This window comes from Tachysurus fulvidraco, chromosome 14, assembly GCF_022655615.1.
Source record: "Tachysurus fulvidraco isolate hzauxx_2018 chromosome 14, HZAU_PFXX_2.0, whole genome shotgun sequence".
NCBI classification, from domain to species: Eukaryota; Metazoa; Chordata; class Actinopteri; order Siluriformes; family Bagridae; genus Tachysurus; species Tachysurus fulvidraco.
Window position 1 is genome coordinate 22236494 of NC_062531.1, and position 19488 is coordinate 22255981.

The 19488-nt window shown below is 36.7% G+C and overlaps 2 protein-coding genes across 5 annotated transcripts; both read right to left on the bottom strand.

Moving 5' to 3' along the window:
- Window positions 1-1876: 1876 nt before the first annotated feature.
- On the bottom strand, window positions 1877-9974 carry got1l1 (glutamic-oxaloacetic transaminase 1 like 1). Its single transcript, XM_047800412.1, has 8 exons — window positions 9695-9974; window positions 8613-8794; window positions 6873-6996; window positions 6189-6406; window positions 5570-5720; window positions 4715-4880; window positions 3580-3722; window positions 1877-2420 (listed from the first exon to the last, which is right to left on the bottom strand). Exons 1-8 carry the CDS (start codon window positions 9813-9815, stop codon window positions 2281-2283), a joined length of 1245 nt encoding a protein of 414 aa, XP_047656368.1. The 5' UTR covers window positions 9816-9974; the 3' UTR covers window positions 1877-2280.
- A 563-nt stretch (window positions 9975-10537) lies between these two features.
- Window positions 10538-13173, bottom strand: npm2a (nucleophosmin/nucleoplasmin, 2a). Of its 4 annotated transcripts, none has more exons than XM_047800416.1 (6): window positions 13139-13173; window positions 12374-12508; window positions 12174-12256; window positions 11133-11243; window positions 10953-11046; window positions 10538-10873 (listed from the first exon to the last, which is right to left on the bottom strand). In XM_047800416.1, the coding sequence occupies exons 2-6, from the start codon at window positions 12471-12473 to the stop codon at window positions 10770-10772; spliced, it is 492 nt and encodes a 163-aa protein (XP_047656372.1). In that variant the 5' UTR covers window positions 12474-12508; window positions 13139-13173; the 3' UTR covers window positions 10538-10769. The 4 variants fall into 4 exon arrangements, with proteins under 4 accessions (XP_047656372.1, XP_047656370.1, XP_047656369.1 ...); XM_047800414.1 differs by having other exon boundaries at window positions 13022-13170; XM_047800413.1 differs by lacking the exon at window positions 13139-13173 and adding an exon at window positions 12849-13002.
- Window positions 13174-19488: the final 6315 nt, after the last annotated feature.

Genomic DNA, 19488 nt, shown 5'->3' on the forward strand with positions numbered 1-19488 from the left:
AGGAAAAGATGATGGTTCAGTCTGTGCGGAGAGTACAAGTAGCACGTAGGCAGGTCCCTGTATAGCACTTCTGATGTGCTGTCGCCTTCATGTAATATGTGGAAATTGGACTTTGTTGCAGCTGAAACACAGTGAGCATTAAGTGACTCATAAGGTATGTGACATGTTTATCCTCTTGCAAATTGATGTCATAATGAATCAATGCAATTTTTTGAATATATGAAGTGCAGTTTAGTTTAAAGCAGTGATTGAATGTCAGGAACATTAATACACCCATATATACTTGATGAACATCCCATTACATTACACATTTAGTCTCCTTTTGCTGTTGTTTTAACCTTCAGTCTTCTGGGAAAGCATCTAAACTAGATTCTGGCACGAGTCTTTGGGGATTTGCTAACTCACCAGATCATTAGTGATGGCAGGCAAAAAAGCTGGGAAGTCAACCTTCCAACTCATCCCAAACGTTGTTTAGTGGTGAATAGCTCAGGTTCTGTGCACACCACTTCTAGTTCATCTAGTCCAACCTTGGCAAAGCAAGTCTTTATGGAAAATGTTTGAGCTTTAAACTGCCCTTGCAGGTACAGTACTAAAGACTTTATACACCTGCATTATTGAGAACATCCTGTTAGGAAGCTTCACAGCCTGATTTGGGAACAGTACCAAACACGACAGACAACCTCTCCAGAAGGTGGTATGATTAGACCTGGAGTCTATCTACAGCAAGCTTTGCTGTACCAAGGCCAGGAAGATAGTGAGAGAACTCAGCCATCCCAACAAGGAACTCTCTCAATTCTCTGTTGCTTTCAGGGAGATGTTTCTGAACCTTCAAGGAGAACACAGTTAGAATGAGAAGGAGATTCTTCCTAAGGGCTATTTTGGCTCACAACCTTGTAACCTAGAACACCTAGAGCCTGGACCCACTATGCGACAACCAGACATTTGCACAATTTGCATTAAATGCACTTCAACAATATATACATATAAATATTGGGATCACTACCATCAGCCATGAACAGGAATCTGAGGCTAAAGTGGACAGGTAAATAAAAAAAAAAACTGTCCAAACATGATACTGTATTTGCAGGCAGACATCAAGGTTAGGTTAGAATATCGAAAAAATTAAAACTTTCCTGTCATTTGGGTAAAATATATATTTATGTTTACATAAAATAGAGATGTCAGAGACATAATACCAAGATCAATGAGTTTACAGATCACCTCTGAAATGTTAGGAAACAGAATCATTACACCTTTTGTGCAATATAAGCAGTAACTACATTACCAAGTGGGATGAATGGAAATGTCTTTACATGCATATTTTAACCTGTGGTTATCGTTATGAGTTCCCACAGGCAACTCTAATAAAAATGACATAAAAATTTTCTTTTTAACAAGTTAAGATCATTGGTGCAAATGAATAAATTAGGTCTTGTGATGGTTATCTATGACGGCACTACAGCAGAGAAATGCCTTAGGGTTGAATAAAAGACCTGCTACATGAAATCTTACAATTCTCCATACTTAAACCCTGATGAACACTTCACATTTTCTTTTACACGCTGCAATGGGTTGTTGACTTTATTCCAAGATGGCTTGTATTCAATTATGAAACAGCTGTAAAGCTGGCATTTCATTATTTTAAAACACATCGAGCATCAGCATCACATCAAGCAATAAAAACATAATGTATTACTGTTATTATTTCTGTAAGGACTGTGTTGCAGTGTGACATGAATGACTGAGTGACTGGATTTAATTGAAAATGTTAATTATAATAATCTTAAGAAGGATATTTATAGACACACTGGATTATATCATGTGCTTGATTTAATTTTGCTATTTAAGAAAAAAATCCATAATCGTTGAGACAAGATGTTTATATAACATTTATTGTCTTCAGTGTCGGCACATTGTAACGGTCAGGTACAAAGTTTTCCACCATAGAAATGAGAATCTTCAGGATATTGCACTTACTTGTTTCTCAGTAATGTGACAACTTGTGTTTTTTTTTTGTCATATTAGCAACAAGAAAGAGAAAAAAATTAGTCTGGTAAGGGAACTGATGCTGATAGCTGTTATAGTTTACAGTAAGTGATGAGTAATGTGTAAGTTTTGCAGATGTTCCTTTCAGCTATATGTCACCTTCACTACAACTTCAGCTATACTGTACTCTGAGTTCTGTTTTATGCAAAACCTTACGGCCTATTTTTCTAAAAAGACATCACTATATGATTAACCAGACATGCATTTCAGATATAACTATCTACACTGTGTAAGTCAGAGCTGAGCGGTCAAAGTCAAATGAAGAGATTCTGCCACGTAGTCGAGGTTAGCGCTGTTGATGGCACTTACGTTGAAGCAGCCTCCCGGGAGCAAATACACGTGTCTCTTCTTCACCAGAAAGTCCACCTGCTGAACTAATGGGGAAAAATGAATTAAATGCTTAGAAACAGGCAACCATTTATTAACCTTCTGTTCAACCTTTCCTTTCAAAATCACATCTCACTGGATGAGTCACTGATATAAAGCACTTGTTCAGAATTGTTTGGCAAAATTAAGCTCCCTTTTTTCCAGGCACGAGTCCTAAATATTATACTGTTCTTTTTTTTTTCCACCTCACACTTTGCTATTAATGTCTGAGGAACACAATTTTTCCACCATGTACAATAGACATCATTCCTGCATTTGCATTTATGCTCATTCATTAGCGAAAGATCAAGACGGAGATTGCCAGCCAAATGACATTTCACATTCCCGTGCATTTAAATTCTTTAAACATCAGATTCCGCACACACTCAACCTCTCATTAGATAGGGAAAGTTTTTAAAAGGACAACCAACTAACAATCTGAAAAGAGCACAGACTTCAAAAATTCTCCAGTTACAATTTAAAGCTGTCTCAGATTGTGTGACTAGCTCACTTTGGTCAAATTACCATAAATTATTCACCCAGAGATGCCGAAGATACAGAATTGAAGCTTTTTACAAGCTTAAAAGTCTACAGTAAATGTCAGGAATAACTAACAGATTTCAACACTTTTGACAGACATGACTGTGCTATTGTTAATCATCAATGAGACGTTTCTTCTGGGTTCAAACTCTGGCTGAGGCAAAAACATACATGGCTCAAGATTTTGTCTTGACGCAACCATCAGACAACCTGATAGGAAGTGTAATACAGGCTACATTTTCACTGTTGACTCGCTAGCTTTCTCAGATTAGCATAATCATTTGTAAACTTTTGTTTTTTAACATAAACCAAGACAACCGGTAGCTCTGAGACTTGTGACAGCTTAGAAATGAACAATAGGATCTTTTCCAGAACTCTTTAGTCTTTGCAAAGCAATTTACATCCAGAGAGAAAATCTTTCCACCCTTTCTTAGTGTGGGTACAGAACAGAACGTAATGTTTGATGACTCCCCTACAGCCAATAAATAAATAAATAAATAAATAAATAAATTCGATCTCTGTCTTGATTTTCCATTAATGAATCTGTGATTGTAGTCACACAGCTTTTCAAACTGCTAGAATTTAGTTGCTATACTGAATTGATTTGTTAACACACACATCGCTCACCAGAGAGTCCAATACAACAGTAGAGTCCTCCCGACTTCATCAAGTGCTCCCATGTGCCTGGGTTTCCTAACAGTCTCAGCTTGTCTCGGAGACGCTCTTTCGTCCTCATGCATCTCTCCACTGTGCCTTTTAGCCCTTCCTGCCTGACAGAAAAGCTATTTAAAGCATTCGCTTAATAATAAATCAAGCCTTTCCACAGAAGACCTGATAAGGGCTGAATTCGGAGTCAAGACTTATTTGGTGTATTTCCTTTTTTGGACCTAAATTAGTAATATTTACATGGGGTAAGTTCCTTGTACTTTGCATGACTCAGTCAGGTTATTGATGTTAACTGCATATAGTTTGTGTCATAATGGTTGCCAGATTTTTCTTGACTACAGGCATCTCAGTTGTAATTTTTTAAGCAGACACATTCGACATCAAGCCACTTAGGACAAGAAAAAAAATTAAACTAAACAAAGATTAAAGGATTAAAGCCCCAGGAGTTACATGGGATGGCTTTGGATGGAGATGCCTTTGGACTGCAGTTGCCATGAACAGTTTTGAACGTCTTTGCAAGCATCCATCAGTGAACAGTTGATAATGTCAGCAAGACAAACTTCATGTTATCTAGAATTAATCTCCTGGTTATTTAACTGCACTTTTGGACCATATAGTACACAGATTTATAATCACACTCTCTAGTGTCACCCATCTAAAGGAGGTTTCCTCACCACTGACACCTCTGACTTACTCTTTAGGGATACATTTCCATTTACAACATATAATTTATGTATTCCTGTAAAGCTGAATTGTGACAATGTTCATTGTTAAAAGGGCTATACAAATAAAACTGAACTTTATATGAGCAATAATTAATTTATAGTGTCAGAATATTCTAAGTGTCGAATATTAACCTTGAATATGATATTCCATAGTTTCCTGAGTTATGTCAAATGTCAGAGAACGGCGCACATGGCTCGTGGATTTTACACAAGAAACATGTCACTAGGAGAAAATCCATGAAAGAATATGAGCGTCCAAATTAGTTTTTTTTTTTTTATAGCTATAATTCTGTTTTTCTCCAAGCTATAAATAAAGTTTCCAAGGTGCAATCAGAAATGATGGACTGTGAAAAGAATTTGAACAGAATTACCATTCCACCATATGTGCAGGATTACTGAGCACCGTTGTCACCACTCTGGCACCTTCCGCCGGTGGGCGGGCCCACAGCGTTTGGACGATCTTCTCTGCCTGGGTTTGGACGGCCACAAGATCTGTGTTTTCCTTCAGAACACACAGAAATTGAGCCACTCTCTCTCCTGTGAATGTAGAATGAAATGTTTGAACTGACAAAAGATTTCACAAAAAAACATTCAATATTTTTTTCCAAACACTGGCAGGCTCTCGATGGAGTAATGTGTAGTTACACAATATTACATCTGGCTGCCTGGGTAAAGTGAAGAAACAGAATACAAACATGTACACAGAAGGTAATGTGCTTCATCATGTGGATTAATTAGCCTTTTAAATGTCCAAAGCTATAGTTTTTGAGGCAAAACAAACACATGGAATGAACTTGATTCATTGAATTGGTGCAGTATAAAAAGTAAAGTTACTTCAACAATAGTTCATGTTCTTTCCTTGGACTTATTATGTAATAGACCTCAATCAATTGATTTTGGAGGTAGAAATTCATAACAACAAGAATTACTGACTTAAGTCTAAAACCTAGTAGATTGTGTTTTGTTCTTTACTCTCAAAAGTAACATAAAAGCAGATCTGATGGAACTGTTCCTGTGGATTGTTATATCTGGCGTCTGAATACTTCAGCTCAACTCAAATCTTGTGTTATTTTTATTTTGGTTACGTAATCTTTTCACATGTTATTGTGTCCATTGTCTAAATGATACTTGTGGCATTTAGAGAAAAAAGTCATCTGTATCTACTGGGCAATACTATTTCTTTATTTTACAAAATTGTGCTGATAAAATTCTACATTTCCTCCTACCATACAGGCTGAAGTTGTGGGAGAAAGACTGAGCACACAACACTTCCATCCCCAAAGATACACAATATCTCAGAGGCCAGGCGTCTTGATCAATATCCCTGCTGTGCAAACCCTGAGCTGGCAGCAAGAAGAAGGGCAGAAGCTGACGTTTCTGAGAAAGGTGGAAAAAAAGAGAGCAAATGAATAAAGATTAACCCGAAACAACATTCATGATTAAAACAATAACATGTCAAAGACTCGCTGAGTGCATTCTCAGTTCATGGAGTTTTCCACAGACTCATGGCTTCTCTGTTTATCAGAATTCATCTTAGCTAATTATTGTAATTACCGTGAAAAATGCACTGCATTAAATCGTCTAGCTTAATTATTTTTATTTGTATTCGGGTTATATAACAAATCAGGATAATTATTGGAGGTGTTCTTGACTACTAGTACATACTAATACACTAAATGGCTTTGAGGTTATTATTGATTGAAGTATTTATTGTGCAGGATTGCATCATATAAAAATGCATATAAAAATGGAATATAGAATATTCCAGATTTCCAATATATTTCATTCACATGCTCAAAATTGTGACTAAGTTTGATACTAAACAGAAACAAAGCAGTACTTTACCACTAGGATTTCAGTCACACGTTTCCATTCGTCCTGCGAGAGATCGGCTCCGGTGGGACTGTGTCCTGAGGCAGACAGGACCACCACGCTTTGTTCTGGAGCTTTTTCCAGGTCCTCGACCATTTCCTCTACACAGACTTTACGATTCTCGGCATCCCAGTAGCGGTAGCGCTTCACTGCCCCGATGCCTGCTGCCTCGAAGATACCAGGTAAGGACTCTGTGAACAAATCAAAGTGAATTGACCAAACTGACACTGTCACTGTGCGTGTGCACCTCTAATGCACTAATCTATAACCGATGTCTAGCACAGTACCTTGCAGACCAGAGAAAATAATATTTCGAGATTTAAAAAAAATCAGTATGTACAGTAACAAGATATTGTGCTGCAGGATTATCTTCAGCTTTTCATAAGATTCTTTGCTTTTGTTTTTTTACTTGGTATTTGTCTTATGAACAAGAACAAGGCCACCCTATATTTAAATGAAATATTTTGGGTTAAACCTCAAATGAGTCTTTTATTTAAAGACTTTATTTTTACCGCTATAATTATTGGGAGAATTCATGTTACTTTTACTCTCACACAGTGAGAAGGTGAAAGGTGCTAGATTTCCAGCTCCAGTTCTGCTGGTGTCTTTACACTGCAGAGCTGAACTTTTTAACCCAGTGCTCATTGTTATACACACCATCACTTGGAGAAGACAGGAGAACGTTGCTGGCCTGGGAAGAGCTGATGCAGTAGCAGTGCTTCAGTAAATCCGCTCCCAGACGCACCGCTCCAGAGCTGCCCACTGTCTGAACACCTAAAACCTGCAGAGAGTGAAGCAATATCAAGAAGCAAGAAGCAGACACTTGTGCAGATATTGTTAAGATGCCTCCATACTATAACCTGAGGATGCAAAACTCCTGGTTTTTACATTACATGAAACTGTAGTTTTATTTTATTTTATTTTTTTACAAAAAAAGCGTTCTTCTCCTGTTGATTTTTCCACTGAGAAATAACACAGCATTGAAGTAATGCAGAGAAAGGTTTCCTTTTTTCACTCTGGCACATGTGCAAAAAAAAAAAATCATTTCTGTCAATCATTTCTATTGAGCCTCACCTTTCCTTTCTAGTGCAATAACGTCCCTATCTGGTGTATAATCTTCATATTATTTATCTGTGATGGCTTGCCTTTTGAGATCCAGCCTTTGGTACCAGTGAATTTTATTTTATTATTTTTTTAATGACTACCCTCCTACTCAATATTTGTCTGCTTTCAATTGTAGCATGTTTAAAGGGCAGCAGTTTGAGCATGTGTCATCACATAGATCTGAAACATTCAAATACCATCCATGTTGATTTATTATTCTTATTATTCTTATTCTTATTATTAGTTTTATTTTTTTTCAAATAGTTCCAGCAAAAAGCACTAAAAGTTCAACTGAAGCTTTCTGAGTATCAGGGGTATGTTGCTGGGCTGCAAACAAACAAACAAACAAACAAATAACTAAATAAAGGTGATTTATCGCATAAAACAATTCAGAGAGAAATTATATGAAGGTCAAACTATCTCTCTGTAGCCGTGCCCGTCATCGTTGTCACCATTTGCGTAATTAAAACATGTTGTTCTATTGCCGCCTGGGCAGTGACAAATGACGGTGCGACAAAATGATTTATTTACATATAAGAAACACTGGGCTTTGGTTTACAGATTAAACCAACACCGAATCAAAGGCTTCTAGGCATTCTCATCCCTCCTCTAAACATTTTACAGCGTGTAGATATCGTCATTGGTGTTATCAGTGTATTCAGCTGGCAAGTCATCAGCGACGAATAAAAAGCTCAGGGATTTTAACAAGCAACTTCAACAAACAGAGTCATATCTCATATAGACAGTCCGCAGCGGTAGGATGTCAGTGTGTCAGACACAAACGTTGTAAAAAATTTCATTAATAAATTGAGCTTTGCATAACATGACATGCTGATGATTTAGTGCCATTAAGACTAAACACATTCAAGTACTGGAAAGTTTGATAGAATGTGTCTGCTCTTATTACGCTTGTCTAAAAGCCACCAACAGAAAGTAGGCACAGGAATACAGGAAACTCACAGGACAGCTACAAGTGGTGAATGCAAATGAAACAAGCTAATGTACAGAATTAAAATTTTGAATTACACTTGTTACACTAAGCGCAGTTTGAATCAAGTTTCTTTTTATGTGAGCGTGTTTTCTACACCAGCCCAAATCACTCTGATTAATGACATCAGCAAAAGCTATTTTAGAGGATCTTAATCATTTAATCTGACATGGAAGAACACAAAAGTCTGTAACAGAATCCAAACAAGATTTTACTGGAATCATCTACAGTGTGAAAAGAAATTATCACTGAAATCACAATGTCTACACCAGATGTTGTCTCATACAAACAGAAACAGACTTCACCCTGTTCTCCACAATGGCACGGCTATCCTTCCCTAAAGCAAGCTGTGCCGCCCTGCTGGTGAATTCTGGCATTCCGAGTGGAGGTGGGTACTCCGGGATAAGGGTAGGGTCAGTGGCAATTTGCTGTTTGATCTTCTGGATGAGAGGATTCATTATGGGCTGACCATTCTCACCCACATATTCTGAAGATGAAGAACATGACGACACAAAGGTTAAGATTAGTGCATTAGAGGTGCACATGCATCATGATTCTCTGTTCATCTGGTTCAGGTTTTCAGACCATTAACAGGTCAGTTGGTGTAGAAGAGCAGTTTACTGTACATCTGGTCATGTCATCCATACTGACAATATCTGAATTGGGATAATTGGGATTCTCCACTTTAAAATGCGTGTGTACATGCAGAAAGGATAAACAGATTTCAATCCCAAAGCATTTTTAGAGTTCTGAGGTCTATCGATGACATATATACTGGAAACGTATCTGCACGACAACCTATTCGACCAGTTTATAATGATGAACCAAACAGGTTTGCTTCCCCTTCCAGAAACTGACAAATTATTTCTTTCATATTCTTTATTATCTCTTTTTTCTTCTTCTTCTTTTATGGAAGACCATCCTGAGGTTACGATCTTTAAAGAAATGAAACGTTTTTTCTACATCAGTTGGTGTAGAAGAGCATTTTACATCTGGTCGTGTCATTCATACTGATTCTCTTTACAATATCTGAATTGGGATAATTGTCATTCATTATTATCTCTTTTTTTTATTTCTTTTTTTATGGAAGACCATCCTGAGGTTACCATCTTTAGAGAAATGAAACATGCCAAATCCCAATCTTAGCATTTTAGCTATGGTATTAACACAGTAACTTCATGGTGAAATAAAATCTGATGATTTACATGATTTAATGTTCATAATATAGGAATATCAGCTTCCAATCTGTTAGTTGTTAAACCTAAGTGTAAATGGACGGAATTTAAATAAATGAATGTAAAAAATTTGGGGTATTTAAGACCCTAGTACATTTGTACAGTAGCTCCTGAGGTAAATGCTGCCTCGCGCGCTTGGTTGCGTCACTCACCCCTGCCCACGAGGCAGACTTTATCAGGATGCGAGTCACGGTGAAAATCTGCCAAAAGTTTCTCCCCGGTGTTGAGTGTAGCCGCGGGGTCGTCCCGGAGCGCAGAAAGACAGGAAACCATTACTATGTGAAATATCGTTTAACCTATTTAGTGTAAAAAAAGATTGTTTTTCTTTCTCGCGGTATTGCAGACGCGTCTCGTGAACCAATTTGGCCTACGTATGTTTACTAGTAGTTGCTATGGTAGCAGTTTCTCGGCAACCGCATTGTACAGTATACAGTATATGGGTGTATACAGTAGTGCAGCACGTCATGTATGGATGAATAAAGTGTATAGAAAGAGATTTAGGACGCATCCAGTGTTAAAGCTTATTGAAATCTAGTATTGGTTCACATACATATTTACCCCATTTCCCACAAAGGTCTTTGTACATGGTTGAAAATACCTCACTATAAAAATACTGTACTTAATGTGCAGGCCTTTTTAAAATAGTAACTTCACTTCTTAATATTTTATTATGTTACACAACATCTGATATACATCAGTGATAAAAAAAGGGACATTTCATTGCATTTTCTTCTTCTTCAAAAACAAAACAAAAACAAAAACACACACACACACAAAAAAACAAGAACAAAAGAAACACCACACTTATCACATTAACAATACAAACCATTATTATTCAGGGTCAGACAGATGATCATACCGACTTCTATTCATATATTAAGATGCATCAGTGAATTCAATACAGCAATCATCTTTGCTCTTTTCTAATTTGCATAGCATTCATTCATTTCAGGAAACAAGCACTTGACCATGGGTTCATCGTCTGTATCTGATTAGTTCTTTAAAAAAAAAAAAAAAAGGACAGACAAATAACATCACGACCTGCTGCCTAAATACTGTATACTGCAAGACTTTGGATCTGTTTTCCTTTACACATTTCTTTGATTCTGAATCACAAACATCATACACGTTCATTTAAGTACACATACTGTACTGAACCCACGCAGCCGAGCTGTACATTTTGATCTTAAAAAATGGTGAAATTTATCCACACATTTGATTGATAGTTCAGTCTGTCAAATCGTCAATCAAGAAGCTTTCTCCTCTATCCTTCTCCTCCTCCTCTTCTTCTTCTTCTTCTTCTTCTTCTTCTGTGTTTTCAGTCGGATTAACTGAAGAGACAGGAATGGAACAAATAATTATTTATTCAAACCATACACAAGCTAAGTACACTAGATACACAGTGCTCACGTGTAATGTGTTGTGCAGAAATGAACACCGGCCCTGTGCCTGAACATAAATTGAAGGTAACAGGCGGCATGAGCTCCAAGGCAGGAAAGCTAACCTGAAACACCAGATAAAAAGTGTGATCAAGTGAATGCTGCTTAAATGTACTAACCTAGAAATTAGTTTAGATTGTGATCGACTCACCATGGGCATACAATGACGTAGGGTCACAATCGGAACAGGCTTGGACTCGCCAACTCCGTCAGATACAGCAACAACATGCAGCTCATCACTTGCCTGTGCACTCAGGCATATCTGTACCAGCAGCAGGAGAAAGTGGATTTAAATTCTAATCAACAATCTTTAACTGTCTGAAACTTAAGGAGGCTACATTTGCTGCACTTTGCCTTTAAATAAGAAGCACATTTTAATCCAGTGCACCTGAAAAAATAGCAACCAACAAACAAGCTGAGACAGCAAGTTATCCCAAATTAAGAAGTGATTATTATGCTGTCTGTGTGATTCTCCTGAATCTACCTGTAATAATAAACATATATACATATATATATATACATATATATATATACACACACACACACACATACAGTATAAGCATACAAATATGTACAAAACATGCAGTAGCAAATTTACCATGAGTAAAACAACTACCCAAATATCAGACAGTTGAGTTTAGGGATTTAAATGGAAGTTAATGCAATGAAGAGACTTGTGCGTATCTACTTTTAAGGTTTTTAATTTAGAAACTAGGCCAGATGCATCGACCCATATGTACTTCTAGCAAAGGATTGCAATTTTTGGCTAAAAGTGATGCTCTGGTTCATATCATGTTTTGAGCAAAGATGTCATCAAGGTCGAGTTGTTGCTGTGTTCTGGGAGCCAGTTTTGGATGAGTTCATTGCCATTGTTCCATGGCCATATGCGGGCCGAATGGAAGTGGTACGGGTGGGCTGGAACTGGGCCATCTCAGATTTGGCACAACTAATAATAGTATGCGAGTTTTTAATGGGGAGGGAAAGAGTAGATTGGATTTTCACACAGTATTGATTGGGTCCACTTATCCACTTTTATTTTAAGACATTCCAAATTAATGCTATGGAGGAGAAAATACAATAAAAAAATTGCTTTGCAAGACACATTCTAGACATCTAGTCTTCAATCGAAATCTGATTTTGGTTCAATCCAAGGTAGAACATCAGTCGCTTATGAACACATGAGTGATCTTACTGTTTTTATGAAGAACTGGTTCTCCAAAAGATCATCTTCTGCCTCAAATACAGCTGCGGTTTGGCTGGAACTAAGCTCACATCCTGGATAAAAAGCAAACATATGAATGCAGACTGAACATATGGCTGGTGATACTTATTCAGACAAAAATAAGTTAATAAATAAAAATAATAAGAAGAAATAAAACAGCCAGGTCCTACCCCAGTGCACACAGACTTTATCAGAAATGGACGACGAGCTGGTTATGTCTGACAAGTCAATTGAAGTTATGGAAATGTCTTCAGTAATGCAGGTGGTCATTTCTTTGAAATTTCAGACCTCACTAGCTATACAAGCTAAAGGAAGAGATGTGTATGTGTGATATAGTTGTAGTTAAAGGGTTTAAAGATTTGTTGCTGCCTTTAAGCCTTTAAGGAGTAACAAACAGACTTTAAAAGTTTTAAAAAGTCGTTATACTGCATGCATACATTACAAATTATTAAGCACATGTTGCAAATTACTTCAAACTTAAGCTAAATGCTACATTTAGTTCAGTTCAGGTACCAGAACTGTTTACATTGCTCTAATTTGAAATAAGTACTTAGTATTCTTCCGGATCGTTGTTTATGAATTCGTAATGACTTTTATCACTGTATTTTTATATATTTTTTTAGTTTTATGACATTTTAAACTTACTGAAAGACGAAAAGAAATCAGATAAGGAATGAATCTCAGGTGATTTACAAAACGACGCTAAAGTGCCTAATAAACTAAAATGGCCGCCAGAGGGCAGCGCGAGACCTTAAAACAATATGGCTTCCGTGTGGAATTGGCTAAACATAGAGATGATAAATGAAGAAAAACAAAACCTGGTCGTTTTGGGTGTTCTGTTGCGTCTTCATTTCGAAGTAACGAAAGTGTTTCTTAACCTGAATATAAAGGTGAAAGATGCCTAGGTGAGATGGTTTGTGTGTCTTAATTGTTACCTCAGAGTAAACAACTTTGGGTGTCCTTTGGGGTGCCATTTTTTTTAACCCTTTGGACTTAATTACGGATATAAATCAATAAATAAAAGCATGAATCCATTGAAAAACTAATCTCTGGCAAAAAAAAGGTTTAAATTTACTAAATGATTTTTTTTTTTTTAAGAACAGATACACAAAATGTCATTAACTTTCATCCATACTCATATCAAGATGACATCACAAACATTATAGATTAATAATTTGATTTGATTTCACAGCATGAATCGAGTAACAGCGATGTTCTTTTTATGGAAACTTGTACTTTAATACCATTGGGGGAAAAAGAACGAGAAAAAATATTTTGGGTATATCCCAATGATTCCATTTTGAATGTTAAATTTTAGTTATAGTTGTACTGGGGCAGTGAAAGTAGTGTGTTATATGTGTGCTGATAGGTTGTATTAATGTGTTTTACCATTTCACATGCACATTTTCATCTAGGGGTAATGTAGTGTAGAAACCCTACGTGTTTTTAGACAGTGTGAGGAAACCTGGAGAACCTGAAGGAAAAATATACGAGGAGAACGTGCAAAACCCAAAAGTGAAGTCAGGACCCTGAGGCTGTGGGACAGCAGTAAGTTGTTTTGAAGGACACTTTCCCTATGGTTATATAGTATCTTACCTTTAATATAGGTGCATAATTTGTAAATCTATTACCGTAGCACACAAATGGCTTCATACCATCATAGTGGGTTTTTTGTTTTGTTTTTAAAAACAGAACAGACATGCAACCACCTGGAGGTCATAACGTAGTGATCCACCACCACCACCATGCTGTTAAATATCAGCCTTTTATTATTGGAAATTATGGGGCCCTTGATAAAAGTTGCCATAGTGGCTCCTACAGATGGTTCCACTTAAAGAGATTCAAACCACAGAAGTCTAGCAGAATATTTAAGTGATTGCTTAAAGCACACAGCAAATGAATGGAAGAGAAAAATAGGGTTGATTGAAGACAAAAGAAATCTCCCAACATTTGCTTCAGTAGTTCCTTTAAAAACTGCCATATCTTAGTGTATTAATGTTAATGAATTTGGACCTTTTCACTTCAAATCCAACACTTTAATCGAAACAGCATGTTCTTGTTCTCATTCTTATTCAACAAAGCCTTTTATACTCTTATAAGGCTTACAAGGCTGGATGCATTTTGCTGTCTGAGCTGTAATTGCTGTAATCCCTTCTGCCAGTAAAAACAGTGACGAGTCTGCTGGGATTTTGACTTGCATCAAATTGTCCCCTTTATTTAGCAATGTTTGACTTTAATAATCTAAAAAAAAAAAAAAAATGCTGTAATTGGTTTCACACAGAATCTAATTATAGTCCTTGAAATCAATCGATAAACACTGGTTTTCATAACTACAATTTTATGTTCATGTCGTCGTTTGAAAGTTTCACACTGAATAAGATCGTTCACGCTACCCGTCCAAGTGAGTTTTTTGCAGCAGTTGAACACCATTGAGCATGCAGCCGGATGCACTGTGGTGAACACGAAGCACTTTGTCTTGCATGCGGGAATGCAGAGTTTATCTTACATGTAGCTCTGTTCAACTCTAGAAGTGACAAAAACAGCACTGATAACAAGAGTCAAATTTTGTGCTTCTTTTTGGATGTGTTAGAACTGACAACTGACATTTTTCAAATAAGTCTTATTTGCCCCGACCACACCAAAGTGTTTAAAGGTGATATGAGGCATAGGCCATTGTATTACATTTTAAAATAGTTTTCTTTCACCAAAATGTTAAGTACAGTTTAAGTGGCATGTAGGAAAATGATGGTAATATCATACAATACATTGGTTTGGATGATCAGCGTTCTAAGATTCCTGCTGTTTAGTATCATAGCACTGATACATTTCATTTCACTGTACAGTAGCTGCATCCCAAAGGACTTACTATATACTATACACTTACACTATGTACGCTAGTGTTTCATGTATTAATTTTAGAAGGGTGATAGCATCTTAAAGGAAACTATTACGGGAAGAATAAAATGTTTCCCATTGGATAGCAAATGATGTTTTACACATCTAAAGTAGCCCAATAGCTTTAGCAGAATACGTTGAAATTAAAAAAAAATGTTTAAAAAATAAATCACATAACATGGGTTAATATAAAAGACAGTCGTGAGAAGTCTTGTCTAATCCACCACAGTGTCATGAAATTTTTTTCATATCCAGCATCAATGCCTAGTAGCTCCACCTTTCTTCTGCTATGTAAGCAAAGCTGTGATTTTTGAGCTTCTTCGGTTATTTAAGTGCACAAGTCATATGGGACGTGTTTTTATCACTCCATTTGTTTGTAATTGTACCTTGAAAACGGCACTACACTTATTAACGGCTGTCAGTCAGTATGTGCATTGGCATGCTAACCCAATTAACACAACAGGGATCTATTTTCATTGTCTGAGAAAAATAAACATTCTTTTTGGCCTTATTATTTTTGAAATGTCAGTTGAGTTTGAAACGTGATATTAATCTCTTGTTGCATAAACACAATCATGCTGTTGTGCTGAAAATCATCACAGCCGTGATTACCTGCAGCTTTGAAATGGCACACTTGCTTGTACAATGTTATGTAATTAAACTACCTAGAGAATATCAGTATGGAAAGGCAGTATGTTATGAAAACAACATAGAACTGTTTTCTCTGACGTTTTGCTCTATTTCAAGAGTAAGAGCTCCAGTTTGAAATCATTTCCAATCATTTGTGCTGAAACCAATAAACTGGCCCAAATGGGACATCCAGGTTTTCAGCCATGAAGCAAAAACATGCATGGACGTGGGGTGGCGGCTCTGAACTGATGAACTGTTGTACCACTTCAGAGTATATTTCCACCCTGTATATCCATTGTTCCTGTGTTTAGCGCCATATCCACCAATCTGATGCAGTTCATTGAGATACCAAGTAAAACGATAAAGCAGCCTATTGGTGCTGCATTAATATCCTTTTCTTCTGGCTGGTGTTATGCTAAAAGGTGTTTTTTAAAATAATCTCACTTGATTGGAATCAGGTGCTGAGCTCCTCTAAGAAGAGTTGAAGCCCTGAACAATTGAAGAGGCCTTGAGTTAAACAGGAACCTGGAACCCGGTGTCTAAAGATGGAGGTAGGTGGAGAGGAGGGTCGAGCGCTTTTCTCAAGGAAGTCTGGATTTCAAGCCTTGCTGCTGGTGCTCGAGCAATGGAATTGCAAGAATGTGCTGAGAACAGTGAATCGAGAAGCCCTGGAATAGGGCATAATTGATCCGCAGTAGAGATTGTTGACTTTTCGATGATGTGAATGTGCCAAATTAAACCTGAGGGAAACTGCTATACTGTATGCTGTACTCTGCAGTGTGACTGCGTAAATTGCCCATTTATTACTTTAACTGTGACAGTTAGCCAAAACATTCACTCCTTTTTTTTTTTTAATGGCGCTTTAAAATTTTAGAGGTCTTCAGATTTTTTTCTCAGATTTTGTGTTTGGGGTGATTAAACATTTACAAGCAGGAGGTTGAAGACTTTCACTTTTTCCACAGCAAATTTGTTTCCAGAAGCTTGTAAAGCTGTTCCTAAGTTGAATAAGGAAGACATTTTTTATATTATAATCAAACAGGGATGCTTTTGAAGTGTTCTTCTATATGAGTTATTTTGCTTATTTTATCTAAAATTACTTCTTTTTACCACCTATTACTTTTGAAATGGATTTTCAGAGGCTCATGTGTATTCACCATTGTCAGATAATATCAAAATCAAGCTTTTTGAATAAATATAAATCTCAAATTCCAGTTTTTAAATGCAGTTAAATGCTTTTTACGACTAAAAAATTATCATCAATTCTAAACTTGATTCTCGTTTTTTAAAAATGAAAAATAAAATAAAATGAAATAAAAACAGTGATACCATACAATAAAATAAATTGAAATAGAATACGAGAAAAATGAGATGAGATGAAATAAGATAAAGTGTAAATAACTGTGTAAACTAGAGTAGGATATGATAGCTTAATTTTTTTTAATGTATTTGATTTTTTTTTTAAATATTTTATCAAGTGTCCCATATCGCACTTTTTAGAAGCAAGTGTTCTGTTTTAATATTCAAATCAATTGTCAGAGTACAGTACTGTACATAGTAGAAGTGTATAATGTATAGTATGTCATTTAAGACACAGCTAAGGTTTCTTCTAAATAAATAACATGGTTGGAAGTAAAACCACTGCGTATAGAATTAGCAAATATCCTCCCAAAAAAATGCCTAGCTAGTCCCATGCCAGAGTACATTACATAAATCCAAATTATTTACGCAAATTTACTTTTAAAATGAATAATTTACTTTCAGACCTCTATATGCTTGTTAAAATAAATGTAAAGTTTAACATATTTTTTCTTGTTTTAGGAAATAATAATATTTAGAAAATTTGATGATGTAACTTTTTTGTTGAACATGTGATGAGTGAAAAATATTTAACTTTTTTTAAAAAAGATATTTGACTTTTTTTTTTCTTAAAAAAGATGTCTGTAAGTGTCATATAAGTGGGAAACAACTGGACTCCTGTCTTGTAAATTCCATTGTGTGGCCCTCGAGCAAGACCTTTAACCCTCAGCTGCTTAGCTTTATGGTTTGGCTGTAATGCTGCTTCCACATCAAAGTCCCTATTGCTAAAAGCATATGCATGATGCATGGACGCGAATGACAAGTAACAGATTCTTAACCTCCAGACGGCCTCCTGGGTGTAGTCGATCGGTGTCTTTCAGTTACCAGGTGGCATTCTCAAACAAGTCCAACTGACTGCCGTGTTTTTTCTTTGCGAGACTGCCGGACAGTCGAGCCAGCACTTTGAGTGACTTTTTTATCTTGACTCTTAAAAGGAATTTCTGTTTCATCTTCACTGAGTTCTGAGAAGGTGCACACACGACTCACGCTATCCCGCCGTTATCTTGTGCGTCTGCTTATCTGTACTTCAACACCCAGCCGAGTGCTGCAGTTTATTTTCGGGACAAAAACCACCGTTCACATCGACTCTGAAGACAAAATGAGACATATGTTATACTGTAAGACTGTTATAGTTCTCTTTTGTGTTTTTTTATTTTTTATTTTTTTATTAATTCTAACAATTAGAAGCATACAATTACTAGCACTGTTTGTCACTTACTGCTGTTGGCTCAGTTTGTTAAGGCTTTGGGTTGTTGATTGGAAGGTTTAAACACCAGCATGTCCAAGCTGACACTTTTGGGCTCTTGAGCAAGGCCCTCAACCCTCTTTGCTCCAGGTGTGCCGTATCATGGCTCACCTGTGCTATGATCCCAATATCATAAGCTGGAATATACAAAGAAAAGAATTCCACTGTGCATTTTTACTGTTTTTTTTTTTAAAACATTTTGAATAGTACTCTTTCCAGCTCTTTCAGGTGTAACTCCAGATGTACAATATTATTTCCAATTTCAAATTCATTTTGCTGGCTGCAAATAGACACCTGCAATGGAAAACTCTGCCCGGTTCTGTCCAGGAAAAACTGTCTTGACTGTACATTTGGTTATAATTTGATCATCTCTGGTAAACTGGTCAGTGTGTTTTCAGAGATGCTTTGCCCACTGATGTATTTTCCAGTTTAACCATGTATTTGCTTTGGAGAATCTGCATGTAGGCTACTGTTACTCAATACTCAAGTGCTACAGTACGTGATGTACTCTTCCTCTTCCTCCTGTCTTTATTCATTCCGCTTCTTGAAATGTAACAGATTTCAAAACGCTGTAAGCTCTGGGGTTTACCCGACTGAGGAAAGATGACGAAAATGCAGTTGTTGATAAACTCATGGTCCCAGCTTACGTCAGTTATCTTCTGTTTTCCTTGACCTGACTTTGTCCAATATTTGTGGGATTTCTAAAGAGATCAAAGTTTTTGGATTTTAAGAAGCCCCGTGTTCAGCTGTTGTTTTGGATCTGCTCTTCTTGGTTGGTTCAGGAGCAAAATCAGACTGAACATGTCGTGTCCTCTGCAGCCTTTTTAGCTAAAAGGTTCCAGCTGTGTGTTACACAACAGGACATGCCTGGCACTGCCATGGTGGGAGTGTTGAGTTGTGTTGAAGTGTGTGGTAAAGCAGTGCACCATCACAATGTGTTTAGACGTTTGGACACAAAGCAGTGGGCAACGTTAATCACAAGCACTTGCTCTGTGTCAATGAAAAAACAATTGTCAGTTTATTCTGTACCATCTCATGTACAGTACTGAAGATTAGTTTGGAGTGCAAACAGTACATTTGTTTATTAGTAAATAAATAGATTGTGTTCTTGTTTGCACAGTGTACATAAACAAATTGGAATCAGTTTTCTTATTCAGT